This window comes from Gorilla gorilla, chromosome 13 (assembly GCF_029281585.2).
Source record: "Gorilla gorilla gorilla isolate KB3781 chromosome 13, NHGRI_mGorGor1-v2.1_pri, whole genome shotgun sequence".
NCBI lineage: Eukaryota > Metazoa > Chordata > Mammalia > Primates > Hominidae > Gorilla > Gorilla gorilla.
The window spans coordinates 24,412,245-24,436,473 of record NC_073237.2 but is presented as its reverse complement, the minus strand read 5'-3'; the positions used below and the strand labels follow the sequence as shown (position 1 = coordinate 24,436,473).

Genomic DNA, 24,229 nt, shown 5'->3' with positions numbered 1-24,229 from the left:
AGCCTAGTGACAGAGCAAAACTCCATCTCAAAAAAAAGAAAAAAAAAGGTTAAACAATTAAAGTCACATTTTGCAATGAATGAATGCATTGCTTTGAAATTCCCAGCAAAACTCTGTCCTTTACAAAAGTTTAATCCATTTTTTACTTAAATAAATTTTTTCTTAAAAAGAAATTTATATTCTTTACTTACTGAAAAAAATATGTACAGTAAAGTTTTCTTTTTTTTTCTAGTTTGTATTCTAAATTAAAGTGGTACCTGTGTAAGTTTCTTCCAAAAGTATATTGAGGAATGCTGAGGTTTGGAGTACAATTGAACCCATCACACAGGTAGTGAGCATAGGACCGAAGAAGCAGTTTTTCAACCCTGGCCCACTCTGTCCCTCCCCATTCTTATTTCCTGGTGTCTGTTGTTCCCATGTTTATGTCAATGGGCACCTGATGTGTAGCTCCCACATACGAGAGCAAACAAGATATTTGGTTTCTGTTTCTGCGTTAGTTTCCTTAGGATAGTGGATTCCAGCTGTATCCATGTTGCTGCAAAGGACACGATTTTATTCTTTTCATGGCTGCATAGTATTTGGTATATATGGAATTTTCCAATCTACCTTGGATTTTCAATCTACCTTGGGTGCACCTGGATTGACTCCATGTCTTTGCTATTGTGAATAGTGCTGCAATGAACATACATGTGCATGCATCTTTTTGTTACAATGATTTATATTTTCCTTTAGGTATAACCCTAGTATAGTAATGGGGTTGCTGCATGTGGGATTACAGGTGCCTGCCACCACACCTGGCTAATTTTTGTAGTTTTAGTAGAGACGGGGTTTCATCATGTTGGCCAGACTGGTATCAAACCCCTGTCCTCAGGTGATCTGCCTGCCTCGGCCTCCCAAAATGCTGGGATTACAGGCATGAGCCACCACACCTGGCCAAGCACAAAGCTTTTAACAGAAAAATGGAAATGAACCTTTCAGTGTTTTGTTCATTTAATTCATAAAATGCACTTATTTAGGGTTCTATTAAATAATAAATATCTATATGTTGTTAAGTGTTTGGTTGCCTGTCATTCACTTGTGATTATGGGTGGAAAGAGTTAAGTTGGTGCAAAGAAACTTTAAAAGTGGTATGGGCTGGGCACAGACGCTCACCCCTGTAATCCCAGCACTTTGGGAGGCTGAGGTGGGTGGATAACAAGGTCAAGAGTTCGAGACCTGCCTGGCCAATATGGTGAAATCCCATCTCTACTAAAAATACAAAAATTAGCCAGGTGTGGTGGCAGACACCTGTAGTCCCAGCTACTTGGGAGGCTGAGGCAGGAGAATCACTTGAACCCAGGAGGCAGAGGTTGCAATGAGCTGAGATCATGCCACTGCACTCTAGTCTAGGCAACAGAGCAAGACACCATCTCAAAAAAAAAAAAAAAAGTGATATGAACCACAGACAAACTACAATCAAGTAGAGTAAGACAAAGCATTTCAAAGTATACCATCAGTTATTAGGCAATAACATGCATTTTCTAAAACCTAACTTAAATGCAGCTTTTAAAGAAATTTTAAATGTGTCAGTTTAACCACATTTATTGAATAAAGTTAGCAAATGGGTATCTCTTGAAAATGAGAGCTCCAGGGAATTAAAAAATGTAAAGTTTCCATTTCCTTTCTGTGTTAACACAGCTAATTATAATCTTAACATGCGTAAGTCAACAGAACAACTCAGTATTTCATCAAATTATAAACAAGAATTATATTAGAGAAATGAAACCCAAAAGAGAAATGGTCATATGACTAACCTCAGCCAAGGAGTTCTTGCAGTTATTTGAAGGCTGTGGGTTTGAAGTAGGAATTCTTATGGCCGTTTTGGGAATATATTTTCTGTCAAGTCCTATACTATTAAGATTTTCAACACAAGGTAACTCTGGGTCTGGCCTTGTAGGAAGAGTGCTGAGAAAATATTTCATCCGCTGTTTCTCCGAAAAGAGCTTGGTGCTGATCACTGCTATTTTCTTGTCCGATCTGTAAGGAGAGCAAAGACAAATGCTTAGTATTTCATTTTTCCTTGAATGATTCTTAATGACTTGCATTTTTTAAAAAGTTGCCCTGAGAGTAAACCAAATTACCCATTAAACAGTGTTTTCACACGAAGATGTGTGAGAGCATACCTCTTGTAAGTAACGGTAATTTAAAAATCATTCTAAATAAGTATATGTGTTTCTAAGGTGATTTCTACTGAATAAGCAGTTCAAAGTGGACAGGGAAGAGAAATGGCTATCAGTGATGTACGGCTCAACTGGTAACCTAGCTGCCTTCTAAAATAGCTCTACTTATAGGATTCTAAAGATTCCTTTAGATATACTTGTATTTAAAGGGTAACTATGTGGGAAAATGATTACGTTAATTTGCTTGACTATAAGAACTACTATAAATAATTATATGAAAACATCATGTTGTACTCCTTAAATAATGTAGATTAAGAAAACTAAAATGAACAAAAATAATCTAGAAATACTTGTGTTTAGTAAACCAGTTTCAGGTTTCACCTTGTACATTTCACCCATTCTCTAAGAACACTTAAGTATTTGGCACTGAGGAATAACTCAGAGCAACAACTCCTGGGGGAGAACTAGACTGGTTGGTTGGTGATCAAAAAGAACTAAAGCATCTCTGAAGGCAATTAGCCCTCAACACTGTGACCAAGGCACTGGAGGTGGGGCTTGTTCTTTCTGCCTTCCACACAGCCCTTCAGGCTGAACAAGGTGTAATTTTTGAACCCTTGTGGATTACCCTTCTTTTCATTCCTGTGATAATTATTCCCTCTTTCACAAGGATGCCTTTATGTAACACCTTGAAAATGTTACACAAATAGTCTTTCTTGAGGCACCCCCTAGTGATAATACTAAAGATCACAATCAAAAACAGTCCCTGCCTGAGTGCCAGGATGTGCCCAGAGTAGCAGTATCACTTGACACTTTGGGTTTAGGTTGTGATCTACCAAAAAATAAATTAAACTCATTAATATTCCCATTTAGGGAAATTCTGACAAGTAATTTTATAACAAGATCACTTTATTGATCATAAAGCTTCAAAAATACTTAGTGAAAAAAACTAACAGGTCAGGTTAACTACATGAGAGACTTTTCAGGGGAAAAAAGCCACACAAAAACAAAAAAAGAGAAGAGAGACAGAAACTATCCTTGATGAACATTTTAAAGGTAGGATTATTTACTAACATTATTTTCCAAAATTACATTATCAAATTAGCATTCACTTCCTACTGATCTCCTGAAGCCATGTCACTAAAAATTATGCTTTTAAAACAAATTAATGAGCTGAATTCATTTTCTATGAGTGTATGTTTTGACTTACTTCATTTTTTTTTTGACATGGAATTGTTAGCTTTCAGTGCTGCTGCAAAGGCTTCCTTAAATTCTTCTAATTCAGTTGTAACCTCTTCATAAGCAGTTTTCATTTTGGAGAATTTACATTCCACATCTTTAAGTGTGAGTTCCTTCTTTTTTAGTGAAGCCGTATTATCCTTGTTTAACTGCTCTAATTGTTTTTCATATTGTGCTTGTTTCTAAAACAAATGAAAAGAATACACTTTTAAAACAATTATAAGTTAATTACCATAGGTTTGTTGCCTTTCATTTTGAATCAGTGATTCGAAGAGCAATTTTGAGTATGTTGAAAAGAGGCTGAAGCTTAAAATATTTATCAGCAGTATCAACAAAACTAATAACTGAATTCAGAATTGTCTGATTTAAAAAAATTTGAAATCATACTTATGTTAGTATTAATGTAATCTTGTCCTATAAAAAGTAATAGAATCCATTTATAATTTTAAAAAGTGAACAATGAACAACGTAGCTTAAGACCAATTCAAAAGTATCATATAATTTCTAAATCACAGTTTTCTCTTATGCCAACTGGTCTTAATCATCAAATTCCCCCTTTTACTCTATAGTGAGAATCATTACTTTGAAAGATTGATTTTGTTATAATAATAATGGAAATTTAAATATTTAAAAGGAAAAAAGTCACTTTTTTTCTAGAACTCTACAAAGGAAATTGCTGTAAGAGAGGCAGAGGAAACACAATATATACATATCCAAAATATAGTTTGCAGTGAAATAAATGAAAGCCCATTACAGATAAACTTACCCGATTTTAAAAACTAACCTGTAAATGGATTTCTTCTAATTTTTCTATTTCCTGCACTGCCCTTTCATCCAGCTCCGATTTATATTCTTGTAGTTTACCAAGTTCTACCATATCTTTTTCCATACGTGTCTTAAGATTTAATACTTCTTCTTCCAACATCTTTTTATCCTTCTCAAGTTTTTCACATTTCTCTTGTACTTTTATCATAGATAATAACTCCTGATGAAGAACTTCATTGTCTTTGGCCAAATTGACACATTTTGAAGACACATCTTCCTTCTCGGCCACAAGATCATTAAACTGCATTAAGAAAATAATAGAGCTTGATAATGAAGTAGGCTGAGAATAATCTAATACAAAACCAATAGCAAATTTTGAAATGCATTGACTTGAAATAAAATGTTATCTATAATGTAGTAGATTCTTCAAATGTGAACCCTTAAATTACTCAGAATTTTAAGAACAAAGTTAAAGCTACCATGAGTCACAAAAATGTGCTTTACAGTCATCATCTTTGCCACAGAACTTTTGCACTTGCTTTTACTTTTATTTTTCTGATAATTCATTTTTGTTCCTCCTTAAATGGCACTAAGTTATCTCTTAGTAAAAAGTGTCTAACCCTCTTCCCTCATCATCATTCCCCAAAATTTGTCAAAAAAACTTTCAGAGATATCATATTGAGTTATTTAGGCCAAAGTCAATAAATGGCTCTCAGAATAAGACTTTGAAAATAATATAATACTCTACGCTAGGCATGGTGGCTCATGCTTGTAATCCCAGCACTTTAGGAGGCTGTGGCAGAAAGATCACTGGAGGCCAGGAATTTGAGATCAGCCAGAGCAACATAGTGAGACCCCCATCTCTACAAAAAAACAAATTTAAAAAATTAGCCAGGCATGGTGGCTCAGGCCTGTAGACCCAGCTAGTTGGGAGACTGAGGCAAAAGGATGGCTTGTACCCAGAGTTCAGGGCTGCAGTGAATTATGACCACATCACTGCACTTCTTCCTGGACGATAGACAAAGACCATATCTCAAAAAAACACAAAATAATGAATCCCATAAATAAGGATTCTGATGCCATAAGCCTTTCCCTAAACTGCAAATGTTTCATGCTTATTTGAATTGCATTTTAAGAAGTAATGATTCTTGCGGTAAAGGCCATAGAATACAGCACCCAGAAACAAATCCACATATTTACAGCCAACTTATTTTGGAATAAGGTGCCAAGAACATACATTGGGGAAAGGACACCCTCTTCAAATGAATAGCACTGGGAAACTACCCATATGAAGAATGATACTAGCTTCCTATCTATATAGCACCATATAGCAAAATAAACTCCGAATCGATTGAAGACTGAAATGTAAGGCCCAAAATTATCAAACTATTATAAGTAAACATAGGGAAAATGCTTCAGGACATTAGTCTGCACAAAGATTTGTATAGGTAAGACATCAGAAGCATAGGCAACAAACAAATGGTACTACAACTGAGTGAAGAGAAAACCTGTAGAATGGAAGAAAACATTTTCAAGTGATTCATCCAAAATATCCAAATACACAAGACAAATATCCAAAGTACACAAGGAACTCAAACACCCTGACAGTAAACAAAAATAATCTGAGTTCAAAACTAGGCAAAAGATCCGATTAGATATTTCTCCTTTTTTTAAGAGAAAAAAAAGAAATACAAATGGCGAACAAATACATTTTAAAATGTTCAGTATCACTAATCATCAGGGAAATACAAATCAAACCTACAATGTGATATAATCTTGCTCCATTTCAATAAATGGCTATCATAGAAAACACACAAAAAAGTGCTGGTGAGGTTTCAGAGAACAGTAAACTCTCACATGCTGTTCGTGGGAAGGTAAATTAGTGCAGCTACTATAGAAAACAACATGAGGCTTTCTCAAAAAATGAACAATGCAACTGCCGAGGGATCCAGCAACCCCACTACTGGGTATTCAGGCAATAGAAAAGAAAACAATAGATCACAAGGATACTTGTCCTCATATGTTTATTGTAGCACTATTCACAACAGCTAATGTATAAAATCAACCTACATGTCCATCAACAAATGAATGGACAAAAAAATTGTGGTACACATAAACAATGGAATACTCACCATATAAAAAAATGAAATCCTCTTACTTGTAGCCACGTGGATCAGTCTGGAGGCTATTATGTTAAGTGCAGACACAGAAAGATAAATACTGCACATTCTCACTCATGTGTGGGAGCTAAAGAAAAACTAAGGGCTGGGCAACATGGCTGATGCCCGTAATTTCCTAGCACTTTGAAAGACCGAGGCAGGAGAATCACTTGAAGCCAAAAGTTCCAGAGCAGCCTGAACAACATAGAGAGACATCTCTACAAAGTAAAAAATCAGACAGGTGCAATGGTGCACGCCCATAATCCTAGCTGCTCAGGAGGGTGAGGTCGGAGGATCACATGGGCCCAAGAGGTTGAGGCTGCAGTGAGCTATGATCAAATCACTGTCTCTAGCCTGGATGACTCTACAGTTGCCCAGAGCCCAGACTACACTAGCAAGACCCTGTCTCTTAACAACAAAAAAGCTCATAGAAGTAGGAGAGGGGAGTCTGGTTAATGGATACGGAATTACAGTTAGATAAGAGGAATGAGTTCTGATGTTGTGGCATTATAGAGTGAATATGGTTAACTATGATTTATTGAATATTTTTAAAAAGCTAGAAGATTTTGAATGTTCACAGTTCAAAGAAATGAAAAATGATTGAAGTAGTAAGAAGTAGTAAATATGCTAGTTAGCTTGATCATTATGCACTATATAAATTTATCAAAATGTCACCCTATAGCCCATAATTATGTATATACATGTAAATTAAAACAAAAGAGAATCTATATTCATCCCATTAAAAGAATAGAATATGGGCCATCCTTACTGATGGCCTTCTCCTAATGAATAGAATGCAGTAAAAGGGATACCATGTAGCTTCCCTATCTCAGACTGCTTTCCCTTTGAACTCAGCCCCCAGATTGTGAGAGAGATCAGTCCACAAAGACAGCCTGGGAGTGCCAGTGTCGGTGTTCATGCTGCCTGCCCCAGCCGAGGTTCCAGCCAATGGCCAGCATCAACCATCAAACACATGGGTGAGAAAAGCTTCAGATGATTCAATTTCTCCAACTTCCTAGAGAACCTGAGGGGAGCAGAGACAAGCTGTCCTGGCCAATCTTTTTCCAAACCACAGGTTCATGAACAAAATAAATGTTTTTCTTTTAAGCCACAAAACTCTGGGTAATTGTTAGAAAAATAAGTTTTAAAAAGAGACAACAGGAAACAACTTAGGTAGCAGAAAAGAGTCTCCTTTAAAGTAGGATCTAATAAATGTTGAGATTAATTTGTTGATGACAAACATTATTGAGAAGCAGCAGATAACCAGGAGAGAGATATAAGCTGCTGAGGAGGAACTTTTCCTAAAACCCCCTTCAATTATGAACTCCGATAATAAGGCAAGGGTGTCTCCTTACAATTTCCCCTCAAGTTAGGAAATAAGACTGCAAAGCAAGAAGACATATGATTTGAAAAACAACTGGAAATACTTGGTTACATAACCAAAATCAGACATTTACCTGATTTCAATTAATGAAAATTCTAAAAGAAGAAGCTCTGAGTATTTATTAATCAATCTAGTATTCGATTTTCATTTTCCTTTTTCTCAATGAGGAAATAAGGAGAAAATTATGGAATGACTTTTACTCTTCACAGAAGTAAAATAAACACAGCATACTTTGAGTGTTAAGACATCAAATGCAATTTCTCCTTTACCTTACTTCACCTTTGTTTGCATGGAGAAATTAAGACCATCCCATCTCTGTATTACACCACAATGCTTCTCTATAGCACACAACTTGGCTCTGAAATTTCAAAAGTCAAAATACTAATCTACTATTTGTCTCTGATAAATTGCCTGAATATTACCTGATTTTTAAGTGCTGCACTCCTAAAACTTTTTCTTGGAATGAGTTAAACTTTTTATTCCAAGAATCCTCTACTGAGCCAGAAAGCAGAGCTGTGCATCTCTGTTTCAGTAAAAGGAGGTCAATACAGAAACCGTGGTTTCTGAGAATGCAAGATCTGCACCAAGAAAAGGATTAGCCACAGTGTTACACAACAGAACAAGATGCCAGGTGGAAAGAGGATCTGTGAACTGAAAGATGATGACTTCACTTGATTTCCACTGAGGAAAGCTGGCAGCTCAGACTTAAACTCCTCCTTCCTGGATGGTAAACATCTATGGATGATTCTATGAATTATAATGAGTTAGTAAAACATAAGGCACTAAATAGTAGACTATTTCAGCAGATACTGCAACCAAAATTTACTGAAAATGAAACTATAGAGGGAGGCACTGGATAAGAGACTAAAGGTTTAAATGGAGAAAAAAAGAAACAGTGTGTCTTGTAAGCCTGACTTGCCATCATGTCTTAGAGTAAGTAAGGTATAAGCTGGCCACAGACTCCTTTGAGACACAAAAGGTGAAGTTAAAGATATTCTACTACATTTAATTTTTATTATGACATAAGAACTGGTAATATGCAACATGATTGAAAAAATTTTCTCAGTAAATTCAATTCGGTCCTCGTATAAGAATAGACATAAACTAAGAATAGACATAAACTAAGAATTGATAATCTAAAAATAAACCTGCACATTTACAGTCAATTGATTTTATACAAGGTAACAAAAAAACAGAATGGGAAAAGAATAGTCTTTTCAATAAACGATATTGGAACAACTGGGTATCCATGTGCAAAAAAAATTATAAAGTTGGACTCTCACCTAATACCATATTTAAAAATTAACTCAAAACAGTTAACTGTAACAGCTAAAACTATAAAACTCTCAGAAGAAAACCCTGGCATAAATCTTTGTGACTGCATTTGGCAGTGTTTTCTTAGCTATGACTCCAAAGGAAAAATGGATTCAATGGACCTCAAAATTGAAAACTGCTGGGCCTGAGAAGACAGTATCGAGAAGCGAAAAGGCAAGACACTGAGTAGAAGAAAGTATTTGAAAAGCGTATATCTGATAAGGGACTTCCATATATAGGATATATAAAGAACCCTTGCCATTCATAAATAACAAGATAACCCAATTTAACAAATGGGCAAAGAATTTGAAGAGATATTTCTGCAAAGAAGATATAAAGATGGATAATAAGCACATTAATAGATGCTCAATGTAATTAGTCATTAGGAAAATGTAAATCAAAACCACCTTCTGGTATCACTTCACACCACAGGACCAAATCTTTGTTCAATAAAAAAGAGAAAATAAGTGTTAGGAAAAATGTAAAGAAATTAAAGCCCTTATCCAATGCTGCTGGGGATGTAAAGTGGTGCAGCCACTTTGGAAAACAAACTGTCAGCTCCTCAAAAGGTTAAGCATGAAGTTACCGTATGACCCAGAAATTCCAGTCATAAGTATATACTCCAGAAAAATAAAAACCTATGCAAGCACAAAAACTCATACATAAATGTTTACAGAGGCATTATTACTATTTTTTTTTGAGACGGAGTCTTGTTCCATAGCCCAGGCTGGAGTGCAGTGGCGTGATCTCAGCTCACTGCAACCTCTGCCTCCTGGGTCCGGGTTCAAGCAATTCTCCTGCCTCAGTCTCCTGAGTAGCTGGGATTACAGGCACACACCACCATGCCCAGCTAATTTTTGTATTTTTAGTAGAGACAGGGTTTCACCATGTTGGCCAGGATGCTCTTGAACTCCTGACCTCATGATTCACCTGCCTTGGCCTCCCAAAGTGCTGGGATTACAGGTGTGAGCCAACACACCTGGCCTACAGCAGCATTATTAATGAGTCAAAAAGTGGAAAGAACCCAAAGGTCCATCACCCCATGAATGGTTACATAAAATGTTTGATGTATCCATACAATGGAATATTACTCAGCAATAGGAAGAAATTTAGTACTGATACTGATAGAAGCAGGAGACAGCAAAATGCCTAGGCAGATATGGAAGGGTCCCCAGAGAATCTCCAAGCCCACAAGTGTCTACACCAGATAAAACATCTGGTGCAGATAAGGGAACCTGCACAGGGGCTTGCCTGGACATGCCAGCAGCAGACTGGAGGCCCACATGCACTGGGGGGTTGGGGTGGAGCCACCAGGAATTCACGCCTTATGCAGAGGAGGAGCCTGGCCTCTTCAGCTCATGTGTGCTGGTCCTGGTATTCAATTGTGAGGTGGAAATCTGTTTGCAGGACCCCTCTCTTTGCTGAGAGCTTCCCTTTCACTTAATAAATTCTGTCCTTCTCACCCTTCAATGGGTCCACATGGCTAATTTTTCCTGGTCATGAGAGAAGAACCCAGATTTAGCTGAACTAAGGAGCGAAAGCCCTGCATCAATACCTGCTACAGCACAGATGCAGCATGAAAAATTATGCTAAGTGAAACAAGCCAGTCCCAGTAGACCACTTGCTTTTTATTTCAGAGGCTTATATGCAAATCTATACAAAGAAAGTGGGTGGTTCCCTAGGGCTGAGGGAGGAAGGGAAAACTAGTGAAGATAGCTAAATGATGTGGGGTTTGTTTTTAGGGTGATGAAAGTGTTCTAAAATTGATGTAATGATGATTACATAACTCTGAAAATACTAAAATTGAATGACTTGTATATTTTAAATGAGTGAATTGCATGGTGTGTTAATTACTTCTCAATAAACCTGTTACACCCAAAAATTTATTTGGTACTAGTGATCTGGAGACATGGGCTGCTTCGTTTCAGATCACTGGCCAGGGTTCAAGACATGAGAATCAACAGCACATCTTTTGTAAGGAAAAATATATACATACATATATTTTAAAGTATCTTTTTATTAGTATCAAGTCTGTAAAATTAAATGAAAAATCTTTCACTGCTTAAAGCACTGAGAGATTTATATTGAGGAGCAAGACCTTGTATTCTTTTGCCCCAAATTCTATCTAAAGGGTCTGGGAATCACACCCTTCAAACAATCAAATCTCATCAGATGGGTTTTATTAACTCTTATAATGTGGTTTACTTTCTAAACTGATTCTGGTACAGCATCACAGAGAGAAGAAGCTGAAAAAAATCAAAGTTATTTTACCCCCAAATATATATATTTTGACATATTTTGAAATGGCTGTTGCAGGGCCAAGAGATTGAAATGGCAGTACAAAGCTGCCTTCTGTGGGGGAATTTGCATCTGTAAGAAGTCTTCATTAATGTAGCCCAATCTCTCCCCTTCTAGGTCTTCCCAGATCTAGGGAAGATTAACTAAGATCCTGATGCATTTCAAGTCTGAAAAGATATATTTACCCTCTATTTTCTCTGAGGGCTGCCAGCTGGGAGGCTTCATCTACATAATAAGAACCTTAACCTCCATAATGACCATATCTTAATTAAGGCCTTCCTTTATACCTATTTCCAGTTTTAGACAACAGATTTTCTTTATCATTTGTCACCTAAAGAATCCTTAAAACCCACCTATGACTTGTTAGCCCCTCCTTTTTGATGTCCCACTTTTAGGCTGAGCCAATGTATGTCTTCCTCATATTGATTTATGATTTTCCCTACAACTCTGTCTTCTGGAAATGTACAAAACCAAACTGTAATGTGACTGTCTCATGAAGCATTCTCAAGAGCTCTTGAGATTGGGTAATCCAGGGCCACAGTCACCATACTGGCTCAGAATCAACCTCCTTAGATGTATTTTGGCTGAATTTGGGTTTATCCATCATTAATATTTCTCCAAATTACATAATTTTAATCCCCAAACTGATTTAAAATTACCTTATGTTTAAATATAAATTATTGTATTATAAAGATACATGTATTTGTATGTTCATTGCAGCACTATTCACAATAGCAAAGACATGGAATCAACCCAGATGTCCATCAATGATAGACAGGATAAAAAAATGTGGTGTATATACATCATGGAATACTATGGAGCCATACAAATGAATGAGATCATGCTTTTTGCAGGGACATGGATGAACTCAGAGCTGTTATCCTCAGCAAACTAACGCAGGAACAAAAAACCAAACACTGCATCTTCTCACTTATAAGTGGGAGCTGAATGATGAGAACACATGGACTCAGGGAAGGGAACAACAAACACTGGGGCTTGTTGGGGTCAGGAGGGAGAGCATCAAGATTAATAGCTAATGCCTACGGGGCTTAATACCTAGGTGATGGATTGATACGTGCAGCAAACCGTCATGGCACACATTTACCTATGTAACAAACCTGTACCTCTCACACATGTAATCTAGACCTTAAGATAAAATAATAATTTTTTAAAATTACCTTCTGTTTTAGCTTCTTAAACAGAATATCCATTTTCAGTTGGTCTGTATTTAAGTCTCCATGGCAACCGAAGTCTTCATTTGCAAATGCACTTAACATATTTATTGTCATTTCTAGGCATTTCTTATATCTACAGAAATGTAAGAACTAGTAAGTCAAGTATTTTTAAGAGTAAATATTTAATAATTGTTTAAACAGATATTATGTTATGGTATATCAAAGAAACAAATCTGTAAACTATGATCCTCTCAGTTTCAACTGAACATAGTTTGAAAGCATTCTATATGAAATTATAATCTTATATAAATAATATGAAGAACAACTTTATGGTATATATAGCAGGTAAAGTGATAATAGCCATACAGTTTTTTTTGTTTGTTTGTTTGTTTGTTTTTTGAGATGGAACTTCACTCTTGTTGCTCAGGCTGAAGTGTGATGGCGTGATCACGGCTCACTGCAACTTCTGCTTCCTGGGTTCAAGTGATTCTCCTGCCTCAGCCTCCCAAGTAAGCTGGGATTACAGGCATGTGCCACCATGCCTGGCTAATTTTGTATTTTTAGTAGAGATGGGGTTCACCATGTTGGTCAGGCTGGTTTTGAACTCCTGACCTCAAATGATCCACCTGCCTTGGCCTCCCAAATTGCTGGGATTACAGGCATGAGCCACCACACCTGGCCTAACCATACAGTTTTTTATAAATAAACTATTCATATCCATTTTGGTATGCTAAGATGAAATAACATATTAGTAAATATAAGGCATAACCAAGAGATGAGTAACCAAGATTTTTAAAAAGTAAAACACATATATGTTTGAAAAAGACACAAAAATACATTTTGATATCCGTTGACCACAGTCTATAAGAAGAAAAAAAAGTACACCCAAAAAGCACAAGGACATTATTCAATGTAGAAAAAGAGAAGAAAACATCTTTAATGTCTGAATTGAGGAGAAAAAGAAAACAGGCAGTTTTAGAAAAAAGGAAAGGTGGAGAGAGATATGTGATGATTTAAAGACTTTGAAGAAGAGATCTAGAGATCTTTACTGACATAATGTCAACAAAATGAAAGATACAAAACCATGTAGAGAAAGACAATGGCAGAAAAATGTTGATTAGAATCAGAAAACCAACTTAAGTGCTCAGTAAATACATGGAAAAGTAGCTGTGTTCAGGGCTTCATAGACACATTCCATTTTTTTTAAAAAAGTCTGTGATCAAAACATGAATGCTCATTTTACTCTTTTTCTTTAGGTTATACTTTTTTATATATAAAATTTATTTCTGTAAAACAGAAGTTTAATAAGATGTATACTTCATGTATACAATGGAGGTACCCATGTAAAATGAGTAAATTTCCATGATATGTGTTATATCTAAAAGAAAAACAAAGAAGCAGAAACAAAATACAAGCTATATATCAAGATAAATTTTGATGTTAAAGAAGGACACAAATAGGTCTTTAAAAAATTTGAATGCAGCAGAGAAGAATATTACAAAAGGAAGAAAAGATGACCAAATACAGCAAAAATATCTTCAGAAATAAAAATTCAAACTAGATAATGAAAAGTGCACTTGACATTACATGTCCAAAGCATTGTCATTATTGTTTTCAAAATCATTAAAGAATATGTTGCTAAGCGCAGTGGCTCATGCCAACTTTGGGAGGCTGAGGCAGGTGGATCATGAGGTCAGGAGTATGAGACCAGCCTGACCAACACAGTGAAACCCCATCTCTACTAAAAATACAAAAATACAGGTGTGCAGGGTGGTGCACACCTGTAATCATAGCTACTCAGGAGGCTGAGGCAAGAGAATCACTTGAACCCAGGTGGCAGAGGTTTCAGTGAGCCGAGATCGCGTCATTGCACTCCAGCCTGGGTGACAGAGCCAGACTCTGTCTCAAAAGATAAATATATAAATAAATAAATAAATAAAAATAGGCGTAATGTTTTCGCATTCAAAAAAATTTCAGATTGTGTTGTTTCTTTTTTCACATATTTTTAATATAAATTTTTTCATCCCAACCTCGCCCCAGCAGCTCAGCTGACTCCCACCCTGTTTCTCCCCTTCCATTGGACTCTATGACACATGGTCGCATCCAGAGATCTATTTTTCATCACTTATTGTGTTTTTATACTGAAATTTGATTTTTTTAATAATTCCAACAAAAAAGTCCAAGGGTCATGGACTCCTGCTCACATGCCTATAAAGTTGTGTTGTGAGTTTCTGAAATACATTTTAAGACAGAATTCATTTAATTATGAAAATTAAGACATAAAATGAATTTGTATCAAAGTTTTAGTCAAGTAAAGTTAGAGTTAAATCAATTACTAACTGGTTAAAATGTTCTACAATATGAAAACCATACCCAGTTGCCTCTTCTTCTAATTCATGATTTTTCTTTCTTATTTGATCAGCAGTATAGTTCAGTAATGATATTAATTCAAAAAGTTTTCTGAATTCTTCATGTTTTTCTTCAGGCTTGAAAAAAAGTGTTTAAAATTATTTTTGTAAAATCTATAGACCCTCTTCTATCTTAAAAATATTATTTCTCATAAGTTGATGAATAATATGTATTTAGGCGGTTGTATAAAGTGGATTTTACAAAACTGATGCCAATAACGAGATTTCAAAACTAGTCATTTTCTTAAAACAGCTAAAAAAGATTCACACTTTCATCATTACCTTTTCTGAAATTTAAACTGCCAAAAATGTTTGTTAAAAATGAGAGTTTTTACACATAAAGTACTAAGGGTTAGTAAGATACATTAAGAGTAGTTATATTTACATTTTAGTTTTTAAAGATGCTCTAGAAACACTGTCATTAATAGTTTAAGATATTCCAAGTTAAATTACATCTTACTAAGATGATTTTTAGAAAACTCTTAACTAGTTCCCATTACATTTTTGATCCTCATCTATCTTCAGGCTGAGCTAAATACTGTCATTCTCGGTAAGTATTCACCTGTAGGTTTCAGTTTTTCCCTATTAACCATTTCTCTTTAAACAAAGTTTATTTTTTCTATAATACACAAATAATAACTTTTGTCTACTTTTTGTGGCTTTTCTATTATCCGGTTTCTCCCCTTCCATTGGACTCTATGACACAGGGTCTCATCCAGAGATCTATTTTTCATCACTTATTGTGTTTTTATATTGAAACTTGAGATAAACCAGTGCATGGCTCTTTAGAGCAAAACCTAGGTAACAGACATCTGGGTTGCTTGGCAAAGGTCATGTGTGATCCTAAGTTATGAACCTGTCACAATTTAATTAATTGTTCTGCCTCTGTATCCGTGCTTTCACACCACTGTAATTGTAAGCCTGCTTCAAGCTAGCCCACCCCATTTTTGAAGTGTGTATAAAAGTCAAGTGCTGTCTTTGTTCTGGGCCCAGTTTGTCAGATGTTGAGTCCGCTGGGTCTGAGGACACTCGATAAAGATATCCTCCTGTGTACACCCCAAGGTCTCTCTCTGGTCCTCCTGATTCTGCAACACCACCTCACCCAGCTAATTGTTTGTATTTTTAGCAGAGATGGTGTTTCACAATGTTGGCCACGCTGGTATCGAACTCCTTACCACATGATCTGCCCTCCTCGGCCTCCCAAAGTGCTGGAATTACAGGCGTGAGCCACCATGCCTGGCTGCTACTCCTCTTTTTAAATTCTCTCAGAACTCCTAATATCTCAAAACAGTAACCTGGATTCCCTAATATAAATATCCAGCTCTGACCTTTTTACTGAGGCCTCTTCCCTCTAGTACACATATTATAGACAATATTCTCAACCACACACTTATACATTTGCTACCTGGTGCAGATTACTTTTGTAGATAGTGAATCTTGTCTATTTTATGTTGATTCTTATGGATGTTACTTTGAGTACACTGTTATTTTCTAATCTTGAAGGGGGGCTGTCTCACCCTTAGGATATTCACCAGTACACTTTGCTTTGTCCTTTCTTTTTCTCTCTTTCTTTCTTTTTCCTTCTTTCTTTCTCTCTTTCTTTCTCTCTCTCCTCTCTCTTTCTTCTTTTTTGGACCAGTATATTTTGTCCGTTTTTTCTTTTTCTTTTTCTTATTTATTTATTTATTTTTGAGATGGAGTCACACTCTGTCATCCAGGCTAGAGTGCAGTGGTGCCATGTCGGCTCACTGCAACTTCCACCTCCTGGGTTCAAGTGATTCTCCTGCCTCAGCCTCCCAAATAGCTGGGGCTACAGTTGCACACCACCAGCTAATTTTTGTATTTTTAGTAGAGACAGGGTTTCACCATGTTGGCCAGGCTCTTCTTGTACTTCTGACCTCAGGTAATCCACCCACCTCAGCCTCCCAAAGTGTTGGGATTACAGATGTGAGCCACGGCGCCCAGCCCTTTTTTCTTTTATAATGAAAACTTTCCCATGAGAAACAGATTATCAATTGTTTGCCTTTGTTTTCTTTTAAAGAATTTCCTTTTCCATAGAGATATGGCATGATGAACATCTTGTTCTAAAGTTTCTTTTGGGGGACACTCAACTATGTCATTGGGAAGCTCCAGTCAAGTAGAGATCTCCCTTCCTTCCTGATCGAGATTCTTCATCTCAGAATGGTGTCCACCAAATGTCTTAATCCAGGTAGTCTCCTGCTTAGGAATTCATGAAATAAGAACCTTCTGGAGAAGTTAGAGGCTATTGATTGAGATGGTTTAAAGCTGCCCCTTATTATATGTTTTACTCCCAAGGTAGACATCAAAGTGGCTAATAATTCTATGCCTGATGTCTAACTAAATTCTATGGGAATCTATACAAAACGTTTTATTTATGAGACAGAGCTTGCTCTGTTACCCAGGCTGGAGTGCAGTGGCTTGATCACCGCTCACTGCAGCCTTGATATTCTGAGCTCAAGCAACCCTCCTACCACATCCTCCAACGTAGCTGGGATTACAGGCATGCACCACCATGCCCCAGCTGTTTAATTTTTTTTTTTTTTTTGGTAGAGTCAGGGTCTCACTTATATTGCTCTGGCTGGTCTCAAATTCCTGGGCTCAAGCACTGTTCTTGCCTAAGCTTCCCCAAGTGCTAGAATTACTGGCATGAGCCACCTCACCAACCAGGTGTTCCATGGAATGATTTGAGAGGCAGTTCTACACAGAAGCCAGAAGGGCTGGGTCTGAATCCCAGATCTACCAGATACCAGCCGTGCAACCTTGAACAAATTAATTTTCTGTGTCTCTGGTTCTTTATCTATGAAATGGAGAGAATAATACCATCTACTTCACTGGGATGTTGGGAAGCTTAAACCAGGGAGTGACACGAAGCACTTAGAAGAGTATGTGGTGCATGGTGAGCTACAGGTAAGATTTGCTTAGAAGCACTTAGAAGAGTACATGTACATAGTGAGCTACAGACAATATTTGCTATTAGCATGATAATTTTCACTGTTTTTTATCTCTTGACCATTGTATGTGTTAGGGAGGTGGCATTCCAATGGAAGTGGCCTCCTATAGATGCACTGAATCATTCTTCACACCACTGAAAGTGGCAGCAAATGGGGAGTGTATCATTTATAGCTTACTCTTCTCTCTGTGTGACTCAGTGGGCAACAGTCACGTATGTACTACAATGGAAACAGCACCTCCTGGATTGAGTAGTACATAACCGACATGACCAGCAGAGACAGGCTGAGCCACGGAGCTGAAAACCCTGGACTCTATTGCTAAATCAAGTCTTCTGAATCAATTCCCTCCCAGCAGCTGTTGCTGTGGCACTGCCTTCACGAGTACTCTGCTGAGTGCTCGGATTAAGGAGCTGTGCTGTCCTTCATCAGACAAGCTGCAGCCAGAACTATTCAGCTGACAAACTGGCAACCATCCAGAAATACAGTTTTGGCTACATAGTGAAGGAAGGCAAATTTAGATTCTTTTTTCATACTGAGAAAAACATGAGCATTTGATTGAACAATTCTCCTCTATTAGACTAATTGGTTTTAATTTCATATTTAATTGCTAAAAATACACTTAGAATAAAAGATTTACTGTGTTAATGTCTCAAAGAACTAATTGGTAGGGTATATTTTGTTCTATGCTGAAAGTTGCCAAGCTAATATTTTCAATTTATACAAGGATAGGTGACATTCATGTCATATATTATTTTCCCTTTAAGCAAATTTATGTTAAGACAAAATTGTCTTCCATTAAAAATTAAAAGCCATGTCAAATTAAGGGCTAAGTTGTTCTGCAGACTGGGCAATAAGTGCTGAGATGTAAGGTCAGTGAGAGAACAGTCAGAGAAAGCTTCAAGAAGAGGAAATTGCCTGCCAGGTCTGAATGAATGAGGCTAGATGAGCAGGAACTGAGAAGGCAGGAAAGACAGCATGGGTAAAACTGGTGCTGACATCTGCCCAATTAACTCTGAGGATAGAGTCCAATGGCAGGGAAATAAAAGCATATGTCCATACAATAACCTGTAAATGAATGTTCGCAACAGCTGTTTTCATAATAGCCAAAAAGTGGAGACAACCTAAAGGTCCATCAGCTGATGAATGAATGGAAAACTGGTGTAGCTATGAAATAGACTATTATTTGACAATAAGAAGGAATAAACTACCGATATGTGCTATGACATGGATAAAATTCTGAAAACATTCTGTTAAGTGAAAGAGTCAGTCAGAAAGGACTTCATATTGTATGACTCTATGTGTTTAAATATGCAGACCATGCAAATCTGTGGTGACAAAAGTGGATGGTGGTTGCCTACAACTGGGGTAGGTGGAGAGACATGGAGTGGGGTTGCAGTCATGGCTAAGAGATGTAGGGTTGCTTTTCAGAGTGGTGAAAATGTTCTAGCATTGATTATGCTGATGACCACACAGCACTGTGACACTGACACAACTAACAGACACTGAGTTGTACATTTTAAATGGTTGAACTGTCTAACATGTGAATTATCTCTCAGAGAAACTGTTTTTAAAATCCCATGGTAGGATCCAGATAATTTTCTGAGCTCTCTATTTTGGATGTACATACTCTATTAGATCTGAGTATTTCTATGCCATTACAGTATATTTTAAATGAAAGGAAGATGAAGGCAATGCCTAACTTTTCAAGTAGTTTGTAAATTAACCTAAAACATGTGCATTTCAAAGAACAGTATGATGGCCTTTCTGTACAAGTTAACCTAGAATCCATGAAATGAATACACACAGCTGCTGTGTCCATTCACAAAAGTGAAGAAATAAGACAACTTGCTGGAATATTCCATTAAACATTCTCTTCTGACTTAATCTGGCTTGCCTCACCAAGGAATTAAGGAAATTATCTAAAAATAGTTTAACAGGAAAAAAGTCAATTTTCTATGAGGAATGATGTATTATTCTCAACTTTCCCAAGAGTAGATATTATAAGAGAAAACATATGCAACTATTATTTCAAAATGGCAGAACAAGAGCCAGAGTTGAAGAAGTAAGTACGTTATAAAGATAATAAAATGGTAATGATCAATTATAATGAAAATACAAAATCAAGCTGTCCACTGAAATTAGTATCCTAAGACACTTTATATTATTCAACCAGCTACAGATTAACTGTCTACATGTTAAATTCCATACATACTTGAATTTCTACTTGAAATAATTTCTTCTTTGAAGTCCATGTCTCATCCAAATTAATATGACAATGTGATGTACCTTCCAGTGGAGACTCTGATATTGAAAATTTTTTAAGGTGATCGACCAGTTCTTCTTGAAATTCTCTCACAATCACCTGACAAAATATTTTTGTTACCAATTTTATAAAGTGCCTTATTATTAAATTATGTTAATATTTAACTCTAGCATACATACTTTGAAAATTATTACCACATACACAGATTCACTTTCTTTTCCTCATATGTACACTTTCTTCTTTATTACTGAATTCAGTGAGGGACATAGAAGGTGTTATATTCCTGCCAAATTGGTATTCTCTTACATGACAGATTGATCCAGCCCGCTATTCATTCACCTTAGACCCTCAACTCGACCTGAGTTCCTCACATATTCAGTCGCCTGTTGAAATCCTTCCAACGGATTCCTACCACAGAATAAAAGTAAAATTCCAACAGCCTTCAAGGCCCTAGGTAACATGGCCTCTACCTCCCTCCCTGACCTCAGCTCCTACAACTCTGTCCCATACAAACTTCAATCCCACTCTCCGTGAACTCTGCCACCCCTCATTAGTCTGAAAATGGGGATTCAATGTCAAACTCATAAATCACAGACAGCTAAAAGTATCTTTGTACTGGAAAGAATTATATCCAAATGATAGTCATTGAGACTTAAAATGTAAATTATGAGCTAATTACTCATAAAAATATTCACAGTAAATTATAAATACCTGCCAGTGGAAACATTACATCAAATTTTTTTTGCTAAAATTTACCACATTTATTCCAAATTGTGATTTTATAACAAGCAGAAGTCTTTAAAATACTTAGTGGTCAGAAAAATACATAATGTGAGACTGACATATTTTCAGACTTAAGTCACATTGGTATGAATCAAAACAAAGTTATACCAACTAAAATACATAAAAGAGAGAGCCACTGAAGGAAAAGCATCACAAGACACAGCAACACACTTCAGTTCATCTGGAAAATCTAGAATGAAGTGTCAAAGCGGCTCACTTAATTGAATGTGAATTTCAAAATATGCATTTCAGGTACAAGCATTTCTACTTACCTGCTTCATTATGCTCTTAAAATGCGGCAACATGAAGACGTTACATTTCTTATTTCAGTAGTCTAAGACTACACACCTTATCAGCATTGCTCTGCATCTACTAACATTTCATAGGTGACATAATGTCTTTACTCAAAGGAAAGCATCTGTCAGCTCTACCTTTTATCTCCTGGAGACAAAGTATGTTTCCAAGCTGATACAGTAAACACTTTTTTGGTTTATTAAAACAGCTTCGTTGAAATATGATTTTTATTCAAACAGCTTTGTTGAAATATGATTTATAGAATTTATCTGTTTTAACAAACAGTTCAAAGATTTTTAGTAAATTTACTGTGTTGTGCAACCATCTCTACAATCCAACTTTAGAACATTTTCATCACTCCAGGACAATCCCTAATGCCCATTAGCAGTCACGACCTGCTTCCAGCCCCAGGCCTACACAAACATTAATCATCTTTCTGTCCCTATACATGTATTTCCTGGATGATTCATGTAAATGGAATTATACAGAATGGTAAACACATTTTCATCTATTTATTTTTATATTGAACTAGGTTCAACATATAGCCACAATGAAATGTTTAAATTTTCTTTCCAGAAGGTTATAGTTTTCTTCATACTTACTTCTCTTTCTGCTTTTTCTTTTTCATACTGAAGGAGTTTTTCTTTTAAATAATTATATTCATTCATTAATTCCTTATTTCTTTCTTCTAGAAGATCTTCCTTTCCATTCTCAAGACAGTCTCTGTGGATATTAATGACTATCTCTTTATTATTGCCTTCCTTACGAGCATCCTCTAGTTGTCGTTCAAGCAAGACATTTTCAAGTTCTTGTTGACGTATTCTCTCCTCTAAAGAGTTCTGCTTTCCAATGGATTGACTTTCTTTAGCTTCCCCATTTGGATGCATCTGCTTCATTTCCTTTATTCGATGCTGCGCTTGCTTTAGGTCCAGCTGTACACTTCCTAAAGCCAATGTCTTTTCCCTGAGAGCATCTCTTGTCTCACGGAGCTTACCTTTTAAGGTATTTGAACTTCACCCGAGCTTTATGGACCTGTTCAGTAAGCAACTCATTCTTATCTGTTAGTTGAGAAATATTAGAATCCATTTTTTCATGTCTAGAAACATCATCTGCTCTCCATAAAACTAGTTCTAGGTCTTTTCTTTCCACAATTTCATTGTACTGATTTATAGCAGTGGCCAGGCTAGAATGGAGGGATTCAACTTCAGCTTCTAGTCTTTCTTTGTTGTGTTTTTCCTTCTCCAATTCTGAATTCAGCCTTGCATTCTCAGCTTTCAGATCATTAAGCTGTTGCGAATACCGGGCCACTTTTTTTGTTATCATTTCTTCATTGAGTCTTACACTCTTTTCAAAGTTAGCATTTATTTCTGTAATGCTTTTAATTTCCTGAATATATTTCTTTTCCTTTCTGAGACTGTCATTTTTTATTGCATATAATTCCTCTTTGAGCCTGGCAATGTCTCTCTTCAACATAAAATTTCCATACATCGCATCCTTCTTTTTTCCATAACTTTGAGAATCCTAAATAAAACAAAACAAATTTTTAGTTAGCACTCAATAAAATAATCTATGATGGTTATTTCTGAAGTGAAAAGCAACCTATACATTCATGCAATTAAAAGTTGCTGTAAGTGGATATCCAACTGGAGAAAAAGTTGGAGCAAAACATTGAACCTTAGAGAACATACATTTCAAAAATTCAAAAATGTATTTGAAGTCAATGAATCCATAAAATACACACACACACACACTCTAGAGAATTTTTAAGAATATCAGAATTGGAAAAGCCTTTCTCTGAATTACAACAAACTCAAAGCATAAAGTTGTTAAAAAATTTGACTAAATTAAAATCTTGGAAAAAGGAAATTGCATTAATACTCTGATATCTAACCCAGACACCACCCTATAGTAAGAGCTTTACCTCCACATCTATTTGGACAGATAAAATCTCTCAAAGTTTTAAAAGTTCTGTTTCCCTGATCATATTCTATTGTGATTTGACTCAACATTTTTTAGTTGTAAGAATTCCATTTACTAAATCATAAATCTAGACATTGTACTAAGCACTTCTACATACATACATTGATGAACTTATTTAGTTATCACAATCCTTAAAAAAGACAGGTTAAAAATATAAGCAAGCTGCAGGATTTTCCTCAGGGCTTCTGACTCTACTTCTAGTTCTCCATCAGATCACAGTTACCTCTGTGGTGTAAATATATCAACACAAAAACAGAAACAAAAAGACACAGGCATAAAATGTGTCTTCTGCCTTTGTCACCTGGATTCTCCACGAAATAGCCAGATTGAGAGGATGTGACCTTGTGGGGCTTCAGAAACAGAAAAGAAGCTTTCCCTTTCTGCACTAAGATATTCTTTTCCCCACTGCCTTTTCTCCTTATTTTTTCATTTGGTTCCTGGGATATCAAAAAAGTGAAGGTGCTCACTGAAATAGAGGAACCAAAGTTTGCCACAACACAAGGAGCCGAGTGAAACTGCTGAGTTTCTAGTGTGGAATCCTGGAAAATGAGATGTTCCTCAAATGTACATTCAATCACCACAGAAGTTTATAGCTGGAAGATACACAGTACAGCTGTCCACTCTAGCCCCATTATCTACTTGATAATGGAAGTAAAACCAAGAAATATTAAGTAACTCGCCCAAAGCTCCTAAGGTGGCATTGCCTAGCATTTCATGGCACCAAAAGGGAAGATACAGTTACATATTGCAGAATTACATCAATTACCAGATAAATACATCAAATTCGTCAAATAAATTAAAAGTGTGACTATGGCAAAACAATTTAATGGCTCAGAGGGTGGTGGGAGGCCTCATCTGCTTTTACTTTGAAAGAAGAAAATCTCTAGATTTTTGTCTATCTTTAGAACATAATGTACAGGACTCAGCCTTCTACTATAGAGTCAAATGCTAAATTTTTGGCTGAGGAGTTATGCTACTTATATGATAAAATCATACATGTCAAAACCTACCATATTTTATTAAACAACATCATGTAAAA

The 24,229-nt window shown here is 36.3% G+C and overlaps 1 protein-coding gene across 1 annotated transcript in view; it reads right to left on the bottom strand.

Annotated features, from left to right (window-relative positions):
* ANKRD18A (ankyrin repeat domain 18A) overlaps positions 1 to 24,229 on the bottom strand; it is a 55,362-nt gene that overhangs the window by 7,964 nt on the left and 23,169 nt on the right. Inside the window, 8 exon segments of the mRNA XM_063696225.1 lie at positions 1,794 to 2,016; positions 3,363 to 3,577; positions 4,180 to 4,461; positions 12,494 to 12,623; positions 14,864 to 14,976; positions 20,083 to 20,232; positions 21,813 to 22,217; positions 22,219 to 22,731. Coding sequence (XP_063552295.1) covers positions 1,794 to 2,016; positions 3,363 to 3,577; positions 4,180 to 4,461; positions 12,494 to 12,623; positions 14,864 to 14,976; positions 20,083 to 20,232; positions 21,813 to 22,217; positions 22,219 to 22,731 — 2,031 coding nt within the window.